Below are 23993 nucleotides of genomic sequence, written 5' to 3'. Positions count from 1 at the left end.
CCTTTAACTGCATTTAACATAATGCATCTTCCCTATGCTTGTTTACATTTTTATTTTCCATTTCTTCTTACTGAAATATTTTATGGAGTATGTTTTGTAGTACAGGCTTTGTGGTTATGAATTCTTTTAGTTTCTGTTTATCATAGAAGGTTTTTATTTTCAATTCTGAAGGATAATTTTGCTGGTTGTAGTAATCTTCGTTGGCACCCATTTTCTTTCAGAGCTTGGCATATATTATTGCCAGCCCTCCTGGCTTTTGAGGTTTGTGTTGAGAAATCAGTTTAAATATAAATTGTTTAATGTATGAAATATGACATGTCAAGAACGTTGTAATGTTTTGAACAACCAATAAAAAAAAAATCCAAATTGTCTTATCTCTAAATCAAACCAGTCATTTTTTCTCTTGAAGCTTTTATAATTCTATCCTTATTTTGTATATTAGGCATTTTCATTATATGTGTCTTGGAGTAGTTCTACTGCAATTCTGTATATCTGGAGTTCTATATGCCTCTTATATTTGAATTTCCATCTCATTTCTAATATTTGGAAATTTTTCCTAATATTATTTCATTGAAAAGATTGTGTACCCTTTTAGTTTGTATTTTGGAACATTCATCTACCCAACAATTCTTAAATGTTATATGTTGATGTAATCCCAGATTTCTTGAATATTCTTCTGGTCAATGTCTTTTAACATCTTTTCTTTATGGTCAACTTTATCTTCAAGATTACTATTATTATTGAAAATCTATCTTTGAAGTGGTATAATCTATTGGTGATGCTTCCACTGACTTTTTAATTTGGTTTATTAAGTCTTTTATTTCCATTGGTTCTTTTTAAAAATCTCTATCTCTTTATGACCTCTCTATTAAGGTCTTCCAACATTCATGTCCAGAAAATTGAGATAAAACCAGATAAAGAAGCTTGTCATTTGGATCAAATCAATACTGCTAGATGAAGTTCTAACTAGAAAAAGATATAACTTTCATCTGTTTAATTTTAATTTCTTGTATATACCTTGGCTCTAAAATGTTCCCACTGAAAAACTAAGTTTACCTGATGATGCTTGTAACAATACAACCAATCCTGTAGGTCGGTCTTCTGAGGAGGGGCCACTTTGTCCGCAGATAACACAATCATATACTGCCTCAGAAACCTGTGGTTCTGCTGTGGTGATCTCCATAGGAATATCATTTTCAGGAGAATCTGCAGGAAAAACAAATTAAAACTCCTAATTCCTAAGAAGAAAAGCCCATTTAAATAAAAAATGAAAAAATCCATTTAAAATAATTTTAGCTTCGATACCAATAAATTTATATAGTAATAAAAGTATGCCAAAAATTATCTTTCAAGTAAAATGTATACTCAGAAAAATTTAGGCAAAAATTACAAAGAATTGATATAAAGACTTCAAATAATATATGGCTAAATATACCTGATACATCATTCATAGATAAAATTGATATCAAATACATAGAGGCAAACACACTGGTATCCAAAAAAATTTTTTTAAATAGCATTTTAAGAAAAGAAGGGGAGGATTGTTTTAATTTTCTTTGAGGCACTTAAGGGTGGGAATTTACAATAAGATGGGAGCTAAAAAACTATTTCTTCCTTATTCCAATTCTAGTGATTGTATCTCATAAATAAAAATATATAGGGAAATCATTACATATGACCATAATATATATTAGTAAAGCAAAACTATTATAGAAAATATCAGAAATCCTCTGGTGATGTAATGTCATTAACAAAAAGAAATAAAATATTTACACAATAATGATTTACAAATGAAGGCACTTAAATTCCTGATTAGTGAAACTGCCCATAGTGGCAAAGAAATGTATAGAGGGAATTGGGAAGACCAAGGACACAGAAGTGCTTTATTAAATTCTTAAAAGATAGATGCATATCTAAATAAATATGTAAAAATACATGACAGAAATAGAAAAAGGAAGATGTCCTTTTGATATTTTAATAATAATTCATGAAGGTAAACATACATCTGATATTTATTTAGAATCAGAGAAGTAGGAATCTAAAATAGATCTTTGGTTAATGCCTAGTATTAACAGAAGTGAAAATAAGCCAAAAGAGAAATTAGAGAAAAAAATAATAACATGAATGAATCAGAACCAGAAAGCACATATCTACATAAATAAGATTAGTGAATTAAAATAAAAAGAGGTCTAGTCTTGAAAGGCATATTATTATATCTGACACATACTTTAGTTAAAGCAAAGTATTACTGAGGTTAAAAGTAAAGAGTGAGCTCATTTGGTAAAGCAATCAATGACCCTAGCCCCAAGAAAAAGAAAGAAGAAAGGGAGAATTTGTATGATTATATGAACACAGATAAAAGCACTCAAGTATACAAACCAAAGTGTAATCACCAGTTATGAAAGAAGAAAAAACACAAATTAGAAACATTTATGTTAATTTCTGTATATTATATTATATGTGTGTGAAGATGAAATCTTGGATTTAAAAAATATTTATATACAAGGATTTTCATGATACTTTAAGGTTTTAAAAAGGAAACAATGGCACAGCTTTTGTACAGTATGATTTCATTACAGGAAAAATAAATACAAACAAAATCCATTTATGTATGGAATCATATGAAGCAATAAAAAGGTTTACAAGGATTTATCTCAGAGAGTAAGATTAAAAAGGAAAACAGGAAGATATGATTAGTTTTGCCCACATATACCTTTATATGATCTTATTTCCCCTATGTTAAGGATATATTATGTTGGGGGGTTTTGGTGTTTTTTTTTTTCTTTTTTAAAACTGTTTTGGCTTGGTACTAGAGTGTATCTTATATGTGGAACAATAATCAAAACGTTGTTTTTTATTTATTGGTCTATTTTTTGGAATATACTATATCACAGACGACTGACTTAAAATGGCAGACCTATTAACACCAATCCTCAAAATTAGCAATTTTATATTTCAAAATCAAGCAATGTAAACACTATTCTATCCCACTCTAATTTCAGTAAAACAATTATTCAAATAGGTTCTACTTTGTGATGAGAATAAGAATTTTGCAAATAAATACAACCAAATTCAAAACTACATTGAAATATTTTATAAAATAACATTTTTACAACATATAAACAACAGTCACAGATTCATAGAAGTATGCATTATATGCATTCCAATGCCACAAGTAAGTCAATCCTACCTAAAAAGTTCACAGCTATAACTGATTCCAAGGAAGTGTACAAACATAAAAGAAAACTTAATTTAGTATAAAATCATAGCCAAGTGTCCCAAAGTAGCTAAAAGATACATCAGGAAATAAGAAGCAATTAAAGGTCCAAAGAACATTCTCTTTCATAAAATAAGAGACATCTCAACTAAAACTAAATCAAGATACCACTTCTTTCACCTACAAAATTACAACATATGCTAATGACAAGGATGTAGAGAAACTCACACATTGCTGGTGGGAATACAAAATAGTACAGACTCTATGAAAAGAATCTGGCATACCTCATTAAAATAAACACACATCAGCTACCCAGACCATCTTTCAAGGATCATGAGGCAAATGAGGAAAACTAGCAACATGAAAGACCAATATAAATTTTAAAAGCAATTCAGAAAGCTAAAAGATAATTTAGAAAAGAAAAACCCAAACACATTCAGGAAGATTCCAGAGAAGACTTCCACATACAAAAACAAGGTAGTGAAGGCACTGAAGAAAGGAAATCTCTAAGTGTATAAAGCAAAAAAGAACAAATGATAATAAGACACAAAAATTTAAAAGATCCATTATCCAACTAGAATCCCTCAAAAGAAAGAAAATTTAAAAGTATTATAATATTTCTCTATAATAAATTACCCCAAAGCTTAGTGGCTAAACATAACATGTATTTTACAGTTTCTGAGGAAGAAAGTATAGAAGCAGCTTAACTATTTGGTGTTAGTTCAGTTAGGATCTCTCCCAAAACTGCTGTCAAACTATTGTGTGGGCTGGGCTTGGTGACACACACCTATCATCCCAGCAACTCAGGAGGATGAGAAAGGATGATCGAAAATTTGAGGCCAATCTCAGCAACTCAGTGAAATCCTGTCTCAAAATAAAAATTAAAAACAGGTCTTGGACATAGCTCAGTGGTAAAGCAACCCCGGGTCCAATTCAAAGGTACCAAAAATAATAACTGTCAGCTGAGTACAGTCTCCTGAAGGCTTAACTGGGACAGGAAGCTTCACATCCAAGCTCACTGATGTGGCTGTTGGCAAGAGGCCTCAGTTCCTCTTTGTGGTTCTGCTATGACATGGCAGCTGGATTCCCCAGAACAATTAATATAAAAGAAAGAAAGCAATCAAGACAGAAATCATAATGTCTCTCATACCCAAGTTTTAGGAATAATATTCCATCTCTTCTGCCACACTTTGTGGTCATAAAGAATAATTTTGATACACTGTGGGAGAAAACTACATAAGGCATAAATGCCAGGAGATGGGGGTCACTGAGGGCCATCCTAGAGGATGATTATATGAGTGATCAAAAAATAACAGTAAATTTTTTCTCAGATCTTCAGAAATATGAATCTACAGACTGGAAAGACTAAGGAGGAAAGACAAAGTTGTAAGAAGGAAGAAAACAAAAGCACATAGAAACAAATCATAAATTTTCAGATTCAAAGAATCAGATGATCAGGGCTGAAGTTGTAGCTCAGCAGTAGAGCACTCGCCTAGCACATACAAGGCACTGGGTTTGATGCTCAGCACCACATAAAAATAAATGAATAAAATACAGGTATTGTGTCCAACTACAGCTAAAAAAAAGTATTTTAAAAAATAACAGAATCAGATGATCATAAAAGGATCATGGGGAAAGAAAAATATATATTCACCTACAAAGATATAAGAATGAGATTCCCACTAGAATTTTCATCAAATGAATAGTAAAAGACAAGAGAGTGATGCCTTCAATTGTGACAGAAAATCAACCTGGCATTCAATATCCATCCAAATGAATAATCAAGTGTGACAGCAGAGTAAATTCTCTTTCAAAGATATAAAGAATCAGAATGCCTCTATAAGAATATTATTAGAAATATACTTGAGGCTATATACTCCAATAAGACATGACCAAGAAAAGAGATGAGAGACAGAAAACCCTAAATTGATCCAAAAATAAGAAAATCTCAAGGTAATGGCTATGTAGCATACCATGGACCCCACTGGAAAAGTATTTCATGCAAAGGACAGAATGACTGAGTGGGCAGAATGACAGAGACAGAATAAAGATAGTGCAGTTCTTGGAACAATACAATTTTATTGATTGGTTAGTTGATTGATTGGATATTCAGGACTGAACCCAAGGACACTTTACCTCAATCCTTTTTAATTTTTGAGACAGGGTCTTGCTAAGTTTGAGGCTAGTCTAAACCTGCAATCCTCCTGCCTCAGCCTCCCAAATCACTGGATTATAGACATGCACCACTGCATCCAGCTATAATTTTTAAAATAAAGTCAAAAGGGGCAGTTGGAAACTCCAGGATTTAAAAAAAAAAAAAAAAAAAAAAAAGACACTATAACAAAGTCCTGGCCCAAATACAAACAAACATTAGCTGATATGGGTTTAGGAATCAAGCACCTATAAGAAAAGGGACTTTAAAGACAGTCTCCTTAAATCAAGCTACTTGGTTTCAAAAACAGCAAATAAATCCTAGTGTATTACTTAACCCTGTACTCAATAACATCCAAAGAGTCATACTAATGTAAATACTCTTTAACTGTTTTAGAGACAACCTTTGGATGGAAGACTCCATCCATCCAAAGTCTGTGACAACAAAACAAAATGTCAGCAATCTTGACAATTTAAAAGTAAGTAAGTAACTAAAAAGTAGGTGATAAAAAGCAAGAGATAGAGATGAGGAATGGAAAAATGAAAAAGGCATAGGAGTGATTATTAGTTCATTTTATATGAAAGGGTATCAAGTTAGTACTGTAAATAGATAAACCCTCTTCTTCCATATGAGAAAGTCAACTAATTACTAAGTAAATTCCACAAACAGAATTCGAGTATTCTTTCCATCAAAGTTATGACCTGAACATAAACCCCAATGTCAATCATTTAGAAAACAGTTGGCTACATCTGGACTGACCCCCATCTTCACACCTCTTCTGGCCACTGGATATGTGCTTATGTGTACAAAAATGAATGGAAACAGACTTTCACTATTTTAAGTGTGTTTTACTGGGATTTTAGTTTAGAAGTAAGAAAGCTTACCAATAATCATAAGTATGATTTAAAGTTAAAGGTTAATGAAATAACTATAGTTATGCTTTAAAGTTAGAAGTGAATAATAGGTCAGGAGACATGTAGTCTAGTTGCATCACCTAGCACCTAGTGATTGAGGTGAAAACATAAAAGTTTAATCTTGACTGGCTAAGGTTATAGAAAAAAGATTTTGAACAATGTGCTCAATATCTTAGGTAATCGAGGTATGTCAGAAAAGATTGTAACTCTTAAAAATTATGTAAATCAAAGAAGTTTCAAGCTTTGATGCTATCCATTAACTACCTGAAAAAAATACCTGTAAAAAAGGTATATAAATAAAGATCCCTCTAGGGGCAAAAAAAAAAAAAAAATGAATGGAAATGTAAACACATGTTTGAATGCACATATTTGTAAGGATTTATTATAGTTAGAAGTGTCCCACAAAAGCTCCTGTGTGAGATAATGCAAGAAGGTTTAAAGGAGAAATTATTGGGTTATGAGAGCCTTAACCCAATCAGTGAATTAATCCCCTGATAGGAATTAACTGAGTGGTAACTGAAGGTAGGTAGGGTATGGCTGGAAGAGGTGAGTCACTGGGGGTATGCCTCTGAGGTATATATTTGGTGATCTGAGCTTAGTCTCTCTCTGCTTCCCTCCACCATACATACTCTTCCACCTCAATTCCCAAGGAATGGTGTCTGCTGGCTGTCAAAGGACTGAGACCTCTGAAACCATGAGCTCTCAAATACACTCTTCCTCCTCTACAATTGTTATGGTTGGGTCTTTTAGTCACAGCAGTGAAAAAGCTAACCTACTTGTTAGTTACTTATTTACTTTTAAATTGTTAAGGTTGCTGACATTTTGTTTTGCTGTCACAACTTATTTTCTTTCATCAATTTTGCCTAAAAAGAAAAGGAAAAAGAAAGAAGCTTGCAAAGAACCTTTGTAAGCAAGCAAAGCAAAACAATCACTGTAATGTAAAAAGTCATGGAAAGGAGTATCCTGGTTAACTGAAGGTTAATTTAATCCATTCCTTCAATGTTTGTAAAAGGTTACTCAGAGCAACCTACCATCATACAGAAACATGGCATTCCTTCTTATTGTAGGAATCTAAATGCTAATCTGAATGAAAACAAGAAGTGTGCCTTATCTTTAGCAATATCTCAGAAATCTGAGGGACAGTTTAATAGAAAAGAGGGAACATACTCTCTATGTACTGCTACCAACAGGAAGGTCTTCCTCACAATGGCAGCAATTCAACCACAGAATGAACATGTCTATAATAGAGATCAATCCTCCATCATTATATTGTTTAAATAAAGACTAGAAATCATCTGTCTGTAATATTTAAAACTTATGGAAGATTGGTCAAGATCATCCCTAATGTAATGACTATGAGAGTTCTAACCTAAAAAGTTTTGACTTACCAACATCCATTGCAGTTTCCATAAAGCTTTTCTGTCGTGAAGCAAATTCTGCAAGCAATTTCTGTTGTCTCTCTCTAGCCTTTTGTCGCCTAGATTAAACAGAAATAAATTATGAGTACCAAATGTGCTTAAAACTAATCTACTATCTTTGAGTAGTATATAATGTATGAAAAGATCCTTGCAAATAATGGAGAACAATCTATTTTCTATATTATGCATTAAATTTCATGTAAGACTTGACCCTCCCAAGGATTCTACTGCTTTAGGCTTCAAACTCACTCACTCAATAAGTAAAAATAAAAGCCAAGATTTACCTTTAAATGTGATCTAATAATTAAGGTTGGTAGAAAATTTGATTTCCAACAAAACAATGTCCTAAGTATATGTATTATGATAGGAAGAGCAAGAGTCTTTTTCAGCAAGGGACTAGCAATTTAACCTCAGGCACAAATGACAGTAAATCAGTTGCTATAAAAAGCTATGAGGTTTATATATAAATAAAATAAATCTGATTATTGTTTATATATAAACAATAATCAGATTTATTTTTATCATAAAAATAGGTTTCCCCTAATAGAGAATGAGCAAAAGCCAGTAAATGTCCTAGTTTCTACTAAGACATAGTCCAAGTTTAATTTGGTTGGTATGAAGCAAAAAAATATGAAACAAACACAACAGAGAATAAAAACATATCCCAAGTATAAATATTGGTTTGAATTAATTCACTATGGTCTCTTTATTATTTATACCTTATCTACTTTTATCTTCTTTCAAAGAATATTTTAATTTGAGAGTGGTTACAAAAACAAAACAAAAAGGTAATACAATAGGACCATAAAAATAAGAAAATGAAAGTAAACTAATAAAGAAAGCTAATAGAATTGAACACTAACAATACTAGTGAACATAAAAATAATTGTTTTTAGTTATATATGGACACAACAATATCTTTATTTTGTTTATTTATTTTTATGTGGTGCTGAGAATCGAACCCAGTACCCCAGAAGTCAGAGGCAAGCTCTCTGCTACAGAGCCACAAACCCAGCCCCAGGAGCATAAAATTTCATACCCACTAAAAAAAAGGTTAAAATGGTAATTTAAAAAGAAGTGAGGAAGAAGTAGGAAAGAAAAAAGTTTAAAAAATAAGTTTTATATTAACTCCTTAGGAAAGATAACATTTTAGTTGAATGAAACTCAAAGAGGAACTGATCACAGCCCATGAAATAAAAAACATAATAACATAGTAGACTAAATTAAAATAATTTCTTTTAATAGCCCTTTATGATTCCTGTACACTATAAAAGACAAAGTATTATGTTAGATGGCGATGCTATAGTCATGTCTATGAAAAACCTCAAAGTATTTTTCTATAAATCTGAAAGATATTCAAAGACATAATAGAATTTAAAGGAATAAAATGCAAACAGTGATTTTTAGATTATTCACACATCTGCTCCCATTAAATTAAAAGAGATAATCAGGAACTATAAAGTACTATGGTCCATCCATCAAAAGTTACATACTTTTGCCAATAATGTTCAAAAGATTTTTTAACATTTCTTTTCTAACATTTACAGATAATTAGGATCCACATGAGAAAACTTGCTTTATTATTTAATAGCTATAACTCTGTTCTTGAGTCAAAATATTATTAAAGTTGATCATTCATCTTCATCAGACTTAATTCTCAATGGCATTGATCATTTCAAAACATTAAGTATATCCCTTTTTTCCTAAACACAAAGAATGGTTAGAGTTACCAAGCCCTGGGTGTCAGGATCCAACAACCTAGCACAAGAGGGCATTGGTGTGTGGAAAGAATGCAAAAAATTGATTACAGACAAGGGAAATTATCAAAAAAGTAATATATACATTGAGGATAATGGGTGCTGGGTTTCTCACTGTGGAAATGAATTACAATATGGAAAGAGAAAAAACAGAATGATTCCTATGGTGTCAAGATTGCAATTTTAAGTATTATAAACAGACATAAGAATAATTCTCCCTCCCCTCCTTCCAGCTCCCAAAACACACACACACACACACACACACACACACATAGACATACAAATAAACAGTTTTCCCCAGCTCTGTCCACTAAGAGGACCCGAAACAACTATTCCTCATTGGAATAAACACATTGGCTTGTGGTTTCTAAACACCATTCTCTACTAAAAGCAACCAGTACTCTTTGGACAAATGACTGACCTCAAGTACAAGATGAGCTTCGAACAATTTATTGCCCCACAAAATAAGAATATACTCAGGCTAGGATTGTGACTCAGCGGTAGAGCGCTCTCCTAGCATGGGTTCAATCCTCAGCACCACATAAAAATAAATAAATAAAACAAAGATATTGTGTCCAACTACAACTAAAAAATAAATATTAAAAAAATAAGAATATACTCTAAGAATGAAAGTTATAGATCAAAAGGGCATATAACCAGCTTAAAGAAATTTCTAGGATCTAAACCTGGAACAATTTGAGCATCAAACTGAATATGAGCACATCAGATTATAAAACAGAAAGCAGGAACCCTAATAAACGTACATATATTGAAAGTTGATAAGAGAAGGGATAGTACAGTATCTCAGAGTATATCTCCACAAATGTCATATTAATTACAAAGGTGGAAAAGGGTAACTTAACAGTAAAGAACTCTGGCAGACACCCCCTTAAAACAATCAAATGTAATCATCAGTAATGAAACAAACTGAAATCATGGACCACCTGATGGGATACAATGAAAACAAAACAGCAATTCTTCATTGATATTCCTGCCACATAGGCACCACCTAAATCCAACATAAAGGATGGCATACCTAAACTGAGGTACATTCTACAATGCTACTACTGCCCTGTAATATTCAAAGCTGCATAGTAAACAAAAATTAAGGAAAGGTTGACGAAACTACTTCACACTGAAGGAGACAAAAATAATACAATTAAAGAATTTAATTAAGGATTTAATCACACTCAAATACTTTTTTTTTTCTTGGCTTTGTCTTGAGATGAGGGTCTTACTACGTTGCCAAAGCTGCTTTGCTGGTTTCAAACTCCTGAGCTTAAGAAATCCCTCTGCCTCAAATTCCCAAGTAACTGGGACATTAACTGGCATCAATGTGCCCAGATTAATTTCCTCATTTTGATAGTCGCCCTGGTTATATAAGAAAAGGTCCTTATTTCTAGGAAATGCATAGTAAAATATTCCACAATAAAGGTGAACCACACCAGCAACTTAATCTGAAATGATTCAAGAAGTTCCTTATAATTCCCTTGAAATATTTCAAGTTTAAGATTACTTTAAAATAAAAAATTCATAAAAATTAATTTCATCCTCAAACATCTGCCACAAAGGAAATGGCAACAAACAAAAAATGTGCTATAGATGTTCAGCATTCTGAAAGACATTTATATTTAGAATAAATATGTTCAGAACACTATATTTCAAATAACAAATCTATATATCAAGCAGGGCATGGTGGCACATGCCTGTAATCCCAGCAGCTTGGGAGGCCAAGACAGAAGGATAGCGAGTTCAAAGCCAGCTTCAGCAAAATCAAGGCACTAAGAAATTCAGTAAGACCCTGTCTCTAAATAAAATACAAAATAGGGGTGGGTATGTAGCTCAGAGGCCGAGTACCTCTGAGTTCAATCCTCAGTACCCACCCACCACCCCCCACAAAATAATCTATATATCAAATTTTTAAAACCTCAAGTATAACTGCTTGGCATTAGAATTAAAAAATGCATTTCTGTACCAGCTTTGTAAATAGAAATGGAATGTCACTGTTGTAAATTTCTTTCTTTTTTTTTTTCCTAGTTGCCAATGGACATAATATCTTTATTTTGTTTATTTTTATGTGGTACTGAGGATCAAACCCAGTGCCTTACACATGTAGGCAATTGCTCTACTACTGAGCTACAACTCCAGCCCCTATAAATTTTTTTCTTAATTTAGGTTATTACTTACTAAAATTGAGCATAAATGTAAATAAAGACCATTAACAAAAAGATAGACTGCCTACGTCATCAAAATTTTCCATTATTATCCTGGAGATGAAGACATTGAAAGTGTATATTATTACAACCATCTAAAGTTTCTGGTTTGTATCTTGTTTTCTAAGGAGTTAATCTATTATGAAAGTGATGCCAAGTTTGTCTATAGATGAGGCACATAGAAATGAATCATCATTAAGTGTTTATAAACTGATCTGCCTTTATTGTGAAACATAATCCAAAATAGAGAAAGGACAAATGAGAAGCACAGCAAGATTCAAATTCATCTTCATTCTATCTGCTACATAATTCATTTCAAGTACATGTCAATATCATTACTGCTCAAAGGAAACAAAACCTATCACAAAAAGTCTAAAATTTTGAGTATTATTTAATACAAGAGCATTAGGGCCTCTATAAAAATAGTATCTAAATTATATCCTCCAATATTACATCTATTATTAGTAATAACTACAAGATACCATTAACCACATAAAATAAACTCTGATCCACTGAATGTTCAAATAAATTACATAATTGAAAGGAAAGACCATTAATTTAGAAGAAGTTAACAAAAATAAAAATCTTGCTAAGCATGGTGATGCATGTCTGTTATCCCAGCAACTTGGGAAGCTGAGACAGGAGGATCACAGGTTTGAGGTCAGCCTGGGCAACTTAGAGAGACCCTTCTCAAAATAAAAAATGAAAAGGCTGGGGATGTAGATCAGTGGTAGAGCACCTCTGGGCTCAATCCCTGGTGCTGTTAAAAAAAAAAAAAATCAAACAAAAAACCTTAACCTTGTTTCCAACCTTCTAACTGTATCAACAGTAGCTATGTATTAAATTCTGGGCAGTTACTAATACAAAAAGTAATAAGCTGACACCTAAATTATGTTAGTTCTTTATAAGTCATATCTGAAAGTACAATTCTATGAAAAAGAAACAGAAAAGCTTCTAAATTTTTAATCTCCTATAGACTTCTATGTATATCTTAATATGAATTTTCTGTAACATTTTTTCTTAAATTTTTTTTAGTTATAGGTGGATACAATATCTTTATTTTTATGTGGTGCTAAGGATCAAACCCAGTGCCTCATGCATGCTAGGTGAGCATTCTACCTCTGAGCCACAACCCCAGCCCTGTAACTGACTTTTAAAATATCAGAAATGAAGTACAACTACATACATAACTAATATTTCTCCTAATGTAATATCCAAAGGATGACCTCCTAATCAGCGAATCTAATGGGCTGCCAATCTTATCTGACCTCTTGCTGAAGCAAACAATCTTGTTAAGTTTCTTCTTTCTAAGCTTCCTCCTATGATGCCTTCTCTAATGCCACTCATCCCAGTTTTCCTACCACTCCACTCTAGCCATCCCTTTTAAGTCACATTGTAGGTACCCATTCCTCAAGCATTTGCTTTAATGTTTTTTCCTTGAGTTTCACATTCAGTTTTATTATTTTATATGCATTCTTTCCCATATACAAGATTTCCACTATTAACCTCTATGAAAATATCTGTAGCTCTAGCTAAGAATTGTCCCCTAAGTCACAAACTCTTTATCTAAGTAGGCATCTTCACCCAGATGTCTTCCTAAAACTCAGTAATGACCTGAATTATCAATGTTACAGCAAAGCTTTAGCACTCTATTATAACTCCTTATCTTAGTAAACAGGAACATCATCAAAGTTACAACTCTAGGAATAAATCATAAATTTTCCCTCATCTCCCACATCAAATTGATCACAAAGTCTAACAACCTGAAGCTGCTAAATAGCTTGTATACATCTTCTCCTATTTTTATATTTACCCTCACTACACCTGCTCTCCTAGATTCTTAAATAGCTCTGTAGCCCAATCTCCAGTCTGACCACACTAAACTCAATTTGCACGTGATTACACTACATATTATTCCCTTCTTAAAAATCTTTCAATGGTTTCTCTGTAATCATTTACACCTTAAGTACCAAATTAATTATTATATCTGGTTACCTTCTTAGCTTTTTATATCCTGCTATTCCCATTAATACCCTGTACACCTAACACAGTATTTATTACACTAACAACTATTTGTTTACTAGTCTGTCTCCCACGATAGTATTAATTCCTCAAGGTCAGGGAGTTCAACGTTGGACATAGTTCCTATCCAGAGAAGATCCTGATTGATACTTGATGAATGGAAAATGTATCACTAGTATAAAATCTACCTGAGGCTGGCTTCCACTGATAATCAACCCCTAATATCTACATTTAATTTTAAAAGTAATAAGAAGAGAAAATAACTCCAGAAAATACCTCTAAAAAACACTTCAAATTATCAAATAATGTATTGCAGGAGAACTGGGGTTGTAGCTCAGTGGTAGGGTGCTTGCCTTGCACGCATGAGGCCCTGCGTTCGATCATCAGAACCACATAAAAAAATAAATAAATAAAAATAAAGATATTGTGTTCATCTACAACTAAAAAAAAGTAATGTGTTGCTCATGTAGCTCACAACAGTAGTCCATTTAACAATGTGCCAAGAATGATTTTTATCTGTATGAAAGAGGATATGACAAAAGTGCAAGGTTCTTGATTAAAATAACATTGAGGGCTAGGGTTGTGGCTCAGAGGTAGAGTGCACACCTGGCATGCATGAGGCACTGGGTTTGATCCTTAGCACCACATAAAGTAAAATAAAGACATTGGTTCCACCTATAACTAAAAATAAATAAATAAATATTTTTTAAAAATAAAATAACATTGAGATGATCCTTTTCAACTCTATAAAGTATATATTTCACCTATAATTTTGCTTTGTTGCTTTCTTCTCATTTTTTTAATTTTTGCTTTATTGCTTTAGTAGACAAATTTGTTTTAGAGAAATTAAACCAATGAACATTATTTAAAAGCTCAAAAAGTAAGCAATCGCACTCTTGAATTTCATCTAAAAAAATGTTTTAATAATCTGGTCCTTTTAGTCTTCTCTGTATTCATTAGAAGTTATTTTTGTTTTTTTGGTTTTTCTAATAAATACTAATCCGGTCTAAAGGATTGACAATCACACTGAGTTGCAATCTCTCAAGATTCATCTTGTCATTTGTCATGTTTTTGACAAACAAGGTAGGCAATGGTAACAAGTCTGTTGGAAAACAGCTGGTAATAATGCATAGTAACATAACTTGAATATAGCTCTTAGCAAGAAGCATGTGCCAAGAACCATACCACAGTTCATTACCTACAAACTCCACTTATAAAAACATCATTCCAAGGAAGAAAGTCAAAGAAAAAGCAAAATGAAAAGATTTATAAATACTATGACTCAACAGCAAATAAGAAGCAACCTAAAACTCCAAAACCTAAGGCATAAGTGTGTTTAAAAACATTACCTTTTTAATAAATAGTAGTTATATATTGATAAAGATTATAAAGGAACAAAAGTAAAGTAATTGGATTTTTATTATTGAGAAATGTTTAAAAGTCTTCCAATTTTTTTCTATTCTCATTTATCACTGAACTGATAATACTTTCTCACAATACCAACAGAATTATTAGATTCTTATTATAGTAATTTTTCTGAATAAGCCTACAAGTTTAAAGTAGTAATTTCATGGTGGGGTCAGAAACTCATCTTCTCACCCCCAAGTAACACATCATACTACGCATATAGGTGCTATGTTCAATTTCATTTGTCTTACAAATTAATCAGCAATTAGTGTTATTGCTAAAACAATCAGGTCTCAGATGATGTAAAAGGAGAAAAAAAAAACAATCAAATCTTCAACTGTACCATACATATTTAAAACATTGAAAATAAAAGTTACCTTTCTTCTTTATCCAGGGTTTTCTTCTCTGCTGCAGTGATTTTTTTGGGTGGAACAGGTGGGGTCACTTTTCTACATATCTCTTCAATGATACGTTTGTTCATTCTGCTTTGCAATGCAGCTTTTAGTAAAATTCTTTCTACTGCAGTTATACCATCTCCATGACTGTATTTAGGAATTTCTGGCTGAATTAAAATTTCAATGTCATCCAGCCAAGGAGGATAGTAGGAGTTTTGTTTTCCTGAGAGTTTGTGATGAAGCTTAATTAGCAAAGACAATATACTTTCTTTAATTTCCAAAATGGCTGTCGTTAACTGGGGAGCTGAACCAGGAGCAGACCATTTACTTGAAGTTTTAGGACGAACCACCTGATTTGCTTCACTGTTACTACGATTGATGATCTCCTGAAATTTCTTTCTACGTTCTGCTACTAAGCTGAAAACTTGAGCTGTACCAGAATTCTACCAGTAGATATGAGAAAAAAAGAAAAAAAATCAAGAGAAGTTATTCAGTATCAACTCTAAAAATACATTAATATATCTTTCAAAGGGAATGCTCAAAGTTTCATCAAGAGATTTATTACACTGATTAACTCTTAAATAAATCTGATCCTTCTTCACCTCTCTTTCTCAAATAAATTGAGTTCCACTCAATCTGGAAACACCAATAAGAAAAAAGAAGACTTGGGCTGGGGATGTGGCTCAAGCAGTAGCGCACTCGCTTGGCATGCACGCAGTGCTGGGCTCGATCCTCAGCACCACATACAAATAGAGATGTGCCTGCCGAAAACTGAAAAAAAATATTTAAAAAATTCTTTCTCGATGATATATCATGAGCTCTGTAATGTTTTGAACAATCAATAAAAAAAATTCTTTCTCTCTCAAAAAAAAAAAAAAAAGAAAAGAAAAAAGAAGACTTATCAGCAATAACATCACTTTCTAAACCTCCTTAGCCTATCAATCAGTGGGGGGAAAACAATCTTAAGTAGTACCAATACCCATGTTAAAGAAAAAAATCATAAACTAAATTTCTCCTATTTAATGGAAGAAAATCTGTTCTATTCAGCATTCATAAGGAAAATTATGTTTTACTAACTTCTGGAAGATGCTACAGTTTCCAGTTAAGAAAATTATAAGTTAATTTAATTTTCTAAGTTAAAGAATCTGAACTGGTAATTAATTTCACTTTTAAGGAACTTCAAAAATTTGAAAATTACTTCTAACAAATGCTTAAAGTTATTAAACTACAATATAAGGATGAAAGATCAAACTGATTTTGTTTTACATTTGAATATCACTGTGATTTATTATTTGAAGTTTTTTTTTTTAACTAAGTGTTATTCTCAATTACTTAACTTCTAAACAGTCTTTTTGCTAAACCCCAAGTTGCAATAGGGCTCTTAGAACTCATCTTTTAATTAAGATATGAGTCAGTTTAATGGACTTCATTAGTTTTTTAAACTGAGCATAGAGAGGATGCTTCAATATCAGTTGAATTTTTGTAAGTCAAATTATAGTATACACTATTTTTTAACATCCAAGCTGTTTGTTAAAGTACTCCCTGCCAGCATTAGAGGACAAAAGCTTACTCTTATGGTTTTAATTAAAACCCTTTATGATGCTCACAGCAAAAACATGCTATCAAAAAAAGTTCTTATAATTAGACTCTACTCTGAGAAATATCTGTTTTAATGCTGTCTTCTCACAAAAATCTAGATTAAAGGACTGTAACTGCTCAAGTTTAGTTACTTGGCATGTTATTTCAAGACTTTTTTTTTTTTTGCTCTTTAAAATTAATTAAGCTACATGCAATGGCAGCTGTATTTCAAAATGAATCTAAATATACAATATATTTAGTTTAAGATTTTATGTACTTATTTTATCAAAGTTAATTAATTCCCATAGAAGCCAAAAAAATATTTTTAAATGGGCATGCTGCCAGAAACTAAATTTATTTTTTTAGAAAACAGTCATTTTTAAGATGTTAGTAATACAGACCCAAATATGCTGCCTATCATTGATTCAAAACATGTCTAACACTAATATGAAAAATACACTATTGAATGCTCAATATTATTTTATTTTTGAGATCAATAATATCAATTTTTTCAAAATTAAGCCTAAATTACTTTAGTTTTTAAAAAAAGCACAGAAACTTTTCAAAAATTTAACCATATTAATCAAATACACACACACAAACACACAAATACTTTCAATGTGAATTTTTTCCATTTCCAGTTAAAGCCAAGTTGCTAGTTAATACACATATCATACACATCTACCTCTCTTTGAAGAACTTTAGGTCGTCGTGAACTCTGGCAGGTTAAAGGAAAAAGACTAGTGAGACAGACTTTGCTTAGATATATCAGAGGAAATAGAAGATAATGTAAAGTTACCTATAATTATATTTTTTTTCTTTCAACATCATAGGGGATCTAAACAATATATCTCAACACTTAAACATAAAACTTTTCCTTTCCTTTTCTCCCACCCACCTCCTTAATTTCACACTTACTTGTAAAGAACCCAAGTTATCAGAGCTAGTGCTTGCAGGTGAATCTCTCTTCACTTCAGGAGCAGTCTCTGGAACCCTCACTCTAACATAGTTTATAAAGTGTCGCATGTTAGATACTAAGTTACTGCCAGGAAACCAACTGTCATGACAACGCTCTGGTCCACCCACTGATGTCTAAAATATAAAAAATAAAGAATATGAATGTTTGTCACTTCAGATCTAAGATACAATAAAGATGTAACTGACCAAATAATCACCCATGCCTGTCAAACTCCTAAATCCACAAATTAAAAAGTGAATAAATTTAAATTTAAATAATAAAACCAAATTGAAACATGAAATACAATAATACATTTCTCAATACTAATAGGGCTAAATCTAGTGAAATCAGCAAACTATTTAAAGAAAATATTTGTCAATCTGGAAACACTTAACATTACAGAATATTTGTCATCACCCATTAGTAATAACTCATAATACAATTAAATGCTACCGTGAACTAATTATGGAAGAACGTCTAAAACATTAACCAAAAATATGGCATAGTCTTAGAGGAATCTTAATGACCTTTTAATACACACAAAAGAATATATGTTAATTCCCCTTGGACTACAAAGTACTATTTAGTTTACTTTGGGAGAGAGGCTGTTATGCTGTGCTATATTTTTCCTGTGGAGAGGTAGATTTTCGTCTTTTACATTTGGAAAATTACATCATTTTATGTTTGTAAAAATAATTTGTGTAAGAATTGCTTTGTTGGAAATAATTCTAAAATCCAATAATACATTAACAACTTTTATACTTAATAATTTACCTTAATATCTTTACAGAAATATGGTTCTCAACAATAATTATGCTAATAATTTTATTAGAATCAATAATGCAAATTTTCTTTAAAATTAATCTTAAATTACTTGTTTTTAAAAAGTACAAGGAATTTTTTAATTTAACCATATTAATCAAATACTCACATACCCAAATACTTCAAAGTGATTTTTGTTTTCCCTTTTCTATAAAGCCAGGCTACCAGTTAATGCAAATATACACATCTACCTCTCTTTGAATAACTTTAGGCCATTGTGAACTCTTTTATTCTCAAAAATAATCCCTAACCAAATTATTAGACTATCTAGACTGAAATTCTAACTTAATGATTATTTCCCAGCAGCCAATTTCTCACCATAACACCAAAAGTACATAAACCAATTTGATATGAATGAAAAATTTCAATTCCAATAATTCCATAAGAAAGTATTTCCATAAGTATCAACAAAAGCACTAAAAGACAGTATACATTTGAAAATCCAAAAGGTGTTTTCTATAAAAGTAGCTCTTCAGAAGATCTTATTTATGTATAAGGAATTCATAAATATACTTCATTTAAACACTGGCCTGGCAACAATTATCTAGAGCCAGAGAAAGGTTTATTCCTATCTAAAAATTTTAAAATATAAGAAATTACTTACCTCTTCATCTGATTCATCTTCAGTAGAATTTTCAAGTCCTAACTCAATCAGATATAAAACCATGCAGAGTACATGTTCTGACAGATTTTGATGATCCATCAAAATCTTTAAAAAAGGAAAAAATTACCTCAAAATTGTCTCTTTCCACAGAACATTTCACGTAAAGACAAAAAAATTTTAATAAAGATGAAATGACATAACTAAATACATAAAATCAGACACATATTATATATTGGTAAGAAAATAAGCTAAAATCAAAAAGCCATTTCCTCTACAGAATACCCGGTACTTTAGCACTATCTTGCAGATTAAAGATTAACTCATTAAATAACCCACTAAAATCACTAATATCCATATGCCAGTACTTAATAAAATATTTTTCTTAAATGGTAGTCTTACTATATTGCCTAGGTTGGTCTTGAACTCATGGGCTCCTGCTTCAGTCACCCAAGTAGTTAGAGTTATAGATGACACCACCACACCTGGCTTAATAAAATAATTTAACAAAAATACTTAAGATCCTAATTTTCTGACACTCTTTTCCTGAAGACCAGGATATCACATAAATAAATTTGTTAAACAGATTATTTATGCAAATGCCAATGTGTTTAGCATAATACCTAGCATATAATTGGGAGCACAATAAATGCTTATAAAACATTAATGTTCTTAGAATTAAAGGTCTGAACCTCTGAGTATTGTGTGGAGATGTATAAATGCATATGTCAATGTGGGGTTTATATGTTGAGAAAGATAAAAGGAAGCCAGGCATGGAGGCACACACATATAATCTCAGTGACTTGCAAAAACGAAGCAGGAGGATCACAAATTGAAGGCCAGCCTCAGCAAGTCTGTGAGACTCTGTCTCAAAAAATTAAAAGGGCTGGTTATGTAATTCAAAGCTAGAGCACCCCTGAATTCAATCCCCAATACCAAAAATAAATAAATAAATAAACAAAGGGAATGAGAGTGGTTACAAAGGCTTCCCTGAGAAAAATCTGATAAGTCAGACCTTATACATGAATTATACAAGACTTAACATATCTGACACAATATTTCAGGATTAGCCATACCCATCAGTAACTTAATGTGATATAAGTGACCACTAATCAGAAAACAACTAAAATACTACCCCAAAAATGAGCTGGCAGCTATCATTTTGTTCTAATTACATATCTGGATGGATGGATGAATGGATGGATGGATGGATAGATAAATAAACAAATAAATAGATGTTGTGGATATAGCTAAAGTAACAATTTTTTTAAAATGTATTAAATGTTATGATAAATATATTTAAGGTTGTAAATTTAAAAGCTAAAAATTATCTTGAGAAATTATAAAAAGAACAAATTAAATCTAAAGAATGTACACAAAAGGAAACAATAAAGATACTAACAGAAAAAAAAAAAGTTTCTGAAGTGAGTGCTAATGTCAACAGACAGCAAAGGACAGGGTAACCAGAGTCTCACAGAAATTGCACAAATGGCTGAAAGGACTAGGAAAAGAGGACTTCATCACTTAAGACCCAAGCTACTGTAATAGACTAGAAAGTCTATTTGACTACTGCGAGGGCTTTTCCATTCATCTCTTGTGTTGTGATAAATGGTGAAGAGCATAGGCTTTTTCAAAAGCTTTTAAAAACTGATTTTTTAACACAAATTCTATCCATGACTATTTGACTTATACCAACAGATTCTGGCCTTAGTTTTCATTTCTAAATCTGGAAAAAAATTGTCCAGAAAATACTGTGAAGATTACATGAATAACATCTGTCATTTTCTTAGCATAATAGTATCTAACAATTATTGTTCAACAAATAGTCGGTGAGTGGCACCCATGGTATGAGGAGCAGGAGCAGAAAAAGACGGGACTGAAGGCTAGGAGTCAATAAGGTCATCCTTTCAAATCCACTACATTGTAGAGAGGAAACCAAGACACAGCAACACACCCAGCTAGTGAAAGCAACATGAGAACACAGATTTCAGACTCCCAGGCCATTGCCTATCATTATTCTACTGCCTCCTCTTGATAATGAAACATTGCCAGCTAAATGCAAATAAATTTTGACTTGAAATTCTGCAGTATTACAGTTTTAAAAGAATAACTTAAAGACTAAGGGAGGAAATTCATTTTCTAAGGGCTACAAAAAAAAAGATTATTCTTCTTTATTGTAAGTATTAAACATGGCAAGGAATGAAAGTGGTTTACTATCACTGATGTAGAGAAACTTGATTTGATAATGTAATATCAGATAAATTTTTTATTATACTTGCTGAAGTCGGGAAAGCTATTACAAATACATTTAAATTTTTTAAATTTGCTTATAACAGTCTTGGAAAACTAAAGCAATGCCTTATTATTTTGTAATAAACATTTACATTAATCAAATTTTTTAAGTTGAAAAAAATGTATAACTCTAAAGAACATAAATTACTTGCGGTAAGGTGAAATTAATTATTAATTATTATTGATAACAGTATTCAATTCTCCATTTGGAATAGTTATTTAACTTCTGAGCCCAATGATCATATTGAAAAACATGAATAATAACAGAACTTTTACCATAAGAATTTTTGCTAGATTTATGTCTACAAGTACACTTAAAGCACTTGAAAGAAAATCTAGCACTAAGAATTAACAATAGCTAAACTGTGGAACCAACTTAGATGCTCGTCAATAGATGAATGGATAAAAAAAAAAAGTGGAATTTTATTCAGCAACAAAAGAGAATAAAATCATGGCATTTACAGGTAAATGGATAGAGTTAGAGAAGATAATGCTAAGTGAAGTTAGCCAATCCCCCCAAAAAAACAAATGCCAAATGTTTTCTCTGATACCAGATAGCTGATTCATAGTGGGGTAGGGAGGAGGAGCATGGGAGGAACAGAGAACTCTAGATAGGTCAGAGGAGTGGGAAGGAAGGGAGGGGGCATGGGGTTAGAAATGATGCTGAAATGTCATGGACATTATTATCCAAAATACATGTATTAAGACATGAACTGATGTGAATATACTTTGTATACAACCAGAGATATAAAAAAATATGTGCTCTATATATGTAATATGAGTTACGCATTCCGCTATCCTGTATAAGTAAAAAAAATTAATTTTTAAAAAAATACCTTCAAATAATGTATGTTATTTGTAAAATAAATACAAATAGCTTTTCAATAAATGATATTTAATGTTTTTTTCATGAAGAAAAAGAGATTTTAAATCATTTTACTGAAGAATCCTGTTGGGAAGTAGTTAAAATAAACCTTTCCAGGCATTTATTGAAGCACTAGTTTAAAATCTTAATTAAAGCAGCATAACTTTTTTAAAAATTTTTTTAGATGTTGATAGACCTTTTATTACTCATTTATTTGTATGCAGTGCTGAGAATCGAACCCAGGGCTTCCCACATGCTAGGCAAGCGCTCTACCACTGAGCCATAACTCCAGCCCAAAGCAGCATAACTTTTAAAAGTAAAATAAAAATTGGTCATGAGTGAGACTTAATGAGGGGCAAAGCAAACATTAGGAGAAAGACTAACATATCTAATTAAATTTATACTTTCTTAATTAAAAATATTTGTACATAAGCAATTGGAAATCTATATTACAAATATGTGTAGTTTTCTTTTAAATTTCTTTAAATTTTTAATTTTTCAAATTTTAAATAGGAATAGCAATGATAGGTTTCATTTTATCTAATTGCATAGCATTTATCATGGTTTACAGTTATTTTATAGATGTTAATACTTATTTTATCTATAAACTGGGGATATTTTCTTTCATCTCTTATCTAAGTTAGATCATAAAAGTTATATATTTGTGTGTGTTTATATATATATATAAACACACACAACTTTCTAAAAATGTCACATTTCATAAAATTTTTTAGTACATAATAAATGTTAGTAAAATAAATCAGCCAGTTGTGCCAAAGAAAACCCAAGAATAGGGGCTGGGGTTGTGGCTCAGCAGTAGAGCGCTTGCCTAGCATGGGCAAGGCTTTGGGTTCATTCCCCAGCACCACATAAAAATAAATAAATAAAGATATTGTGTCCAACTACAATTAAAAAATAAATATTAAAAAAGAAAAGAAAACCCTAGAATAAAACAAATTCTAAATAACATGAAAACATATTTTAGGTTGCTAAGATGTCTACCAGAAACATCAGAGATATGACTCAAATCCCTCTATATCATACTCCTAATCAGAGGTTAAAAAAAAAAACCACAAAGAAGCACCATAAACTAAGGTCACTAGCCCACGTAATTGCCATTTTTAATTACATCATTCTAGTGGGTTTATGGGTTGTTTGGTTCCTTAGCTCATTCCATAATTTCTTTGTTCTGCATCATTCACTTCTTGTTCTATAGAAGCTAAAACCTAACACTTATACTTGAAGCTAAATAATTATACCTGCAGCTAAATACACCACGAAAAATGGTGTAGCTATTTCATTATTTTCAACTTCGAATTCACACACATACTATTATAACATACCCATATACATTTTACATACATCATACTCATCAATATGCT

General features: G+C 31.7%; 1 protein-coding gene across 6 annotated transcripts in view; it reads right to left on the bottom strand.

Annotated features, from left to right (window-relative positions):
- Window positions 1-23993, bottom strand: part of Ubr3 (ubiquitin protein ligase E3 component n-recognin 3) — a 222444-nt gene that overhangs the window by 89805 nt on the left and 108646 nt on the right. For 3 of the 6 annotated variants that reach the window (XM_077802756.1, XM_077802758.1, XM_077802757.1), the window contains exons 21-26: window positions 19458-19562; window positions 17992-18165; window positions 17759-17791; window positions 15478-15938; window positions 7672-7760; window positions 1057-1206 (exon numbers count right to left, since the gene is read on the bottom strand). In XM_077802756.1, the coding sequence (XP_077658882.1) occupies window positions 1057-1206; window positions 7672-7760; window positions 15478-15938; window positions 17759-17791; window positions 17992-18165; window positions 19458-19562 (1012 nt within the window). The remainder of the gene's footprint in view (window positions 1-1056; window positions 1207-7671; window positions 7761-15477; window positions 15939-17758; window positions 17792-17991; window positions 18166-19457; window positions 19563-23993) is intronic. The other 3 variants (XM_077802761.1, XM_077802763.1, XM_077802766.1) reach the window with 1 other exon arrangement.

The sequence above is a fragment of the Urocitellus parryii genome, chromosome 1 (assembly GCF_045843805.1).
Source record: "Urocitellus parryii isolate mUroPar1 chromosome 1, mUroPar1.hap1, whole genome shotgun sequence".
NCBI lineage: Eukaryota > Metazoa > Chordata > Mammalia > Rodentia > Sciuridae > Urocitellus > Urocitellus parryii.
The sequence above is the reverse complement of the archived record's forward strand: the minus strand, read 5'-3'. Positions and strand labels throughout refer to the sequence as shown.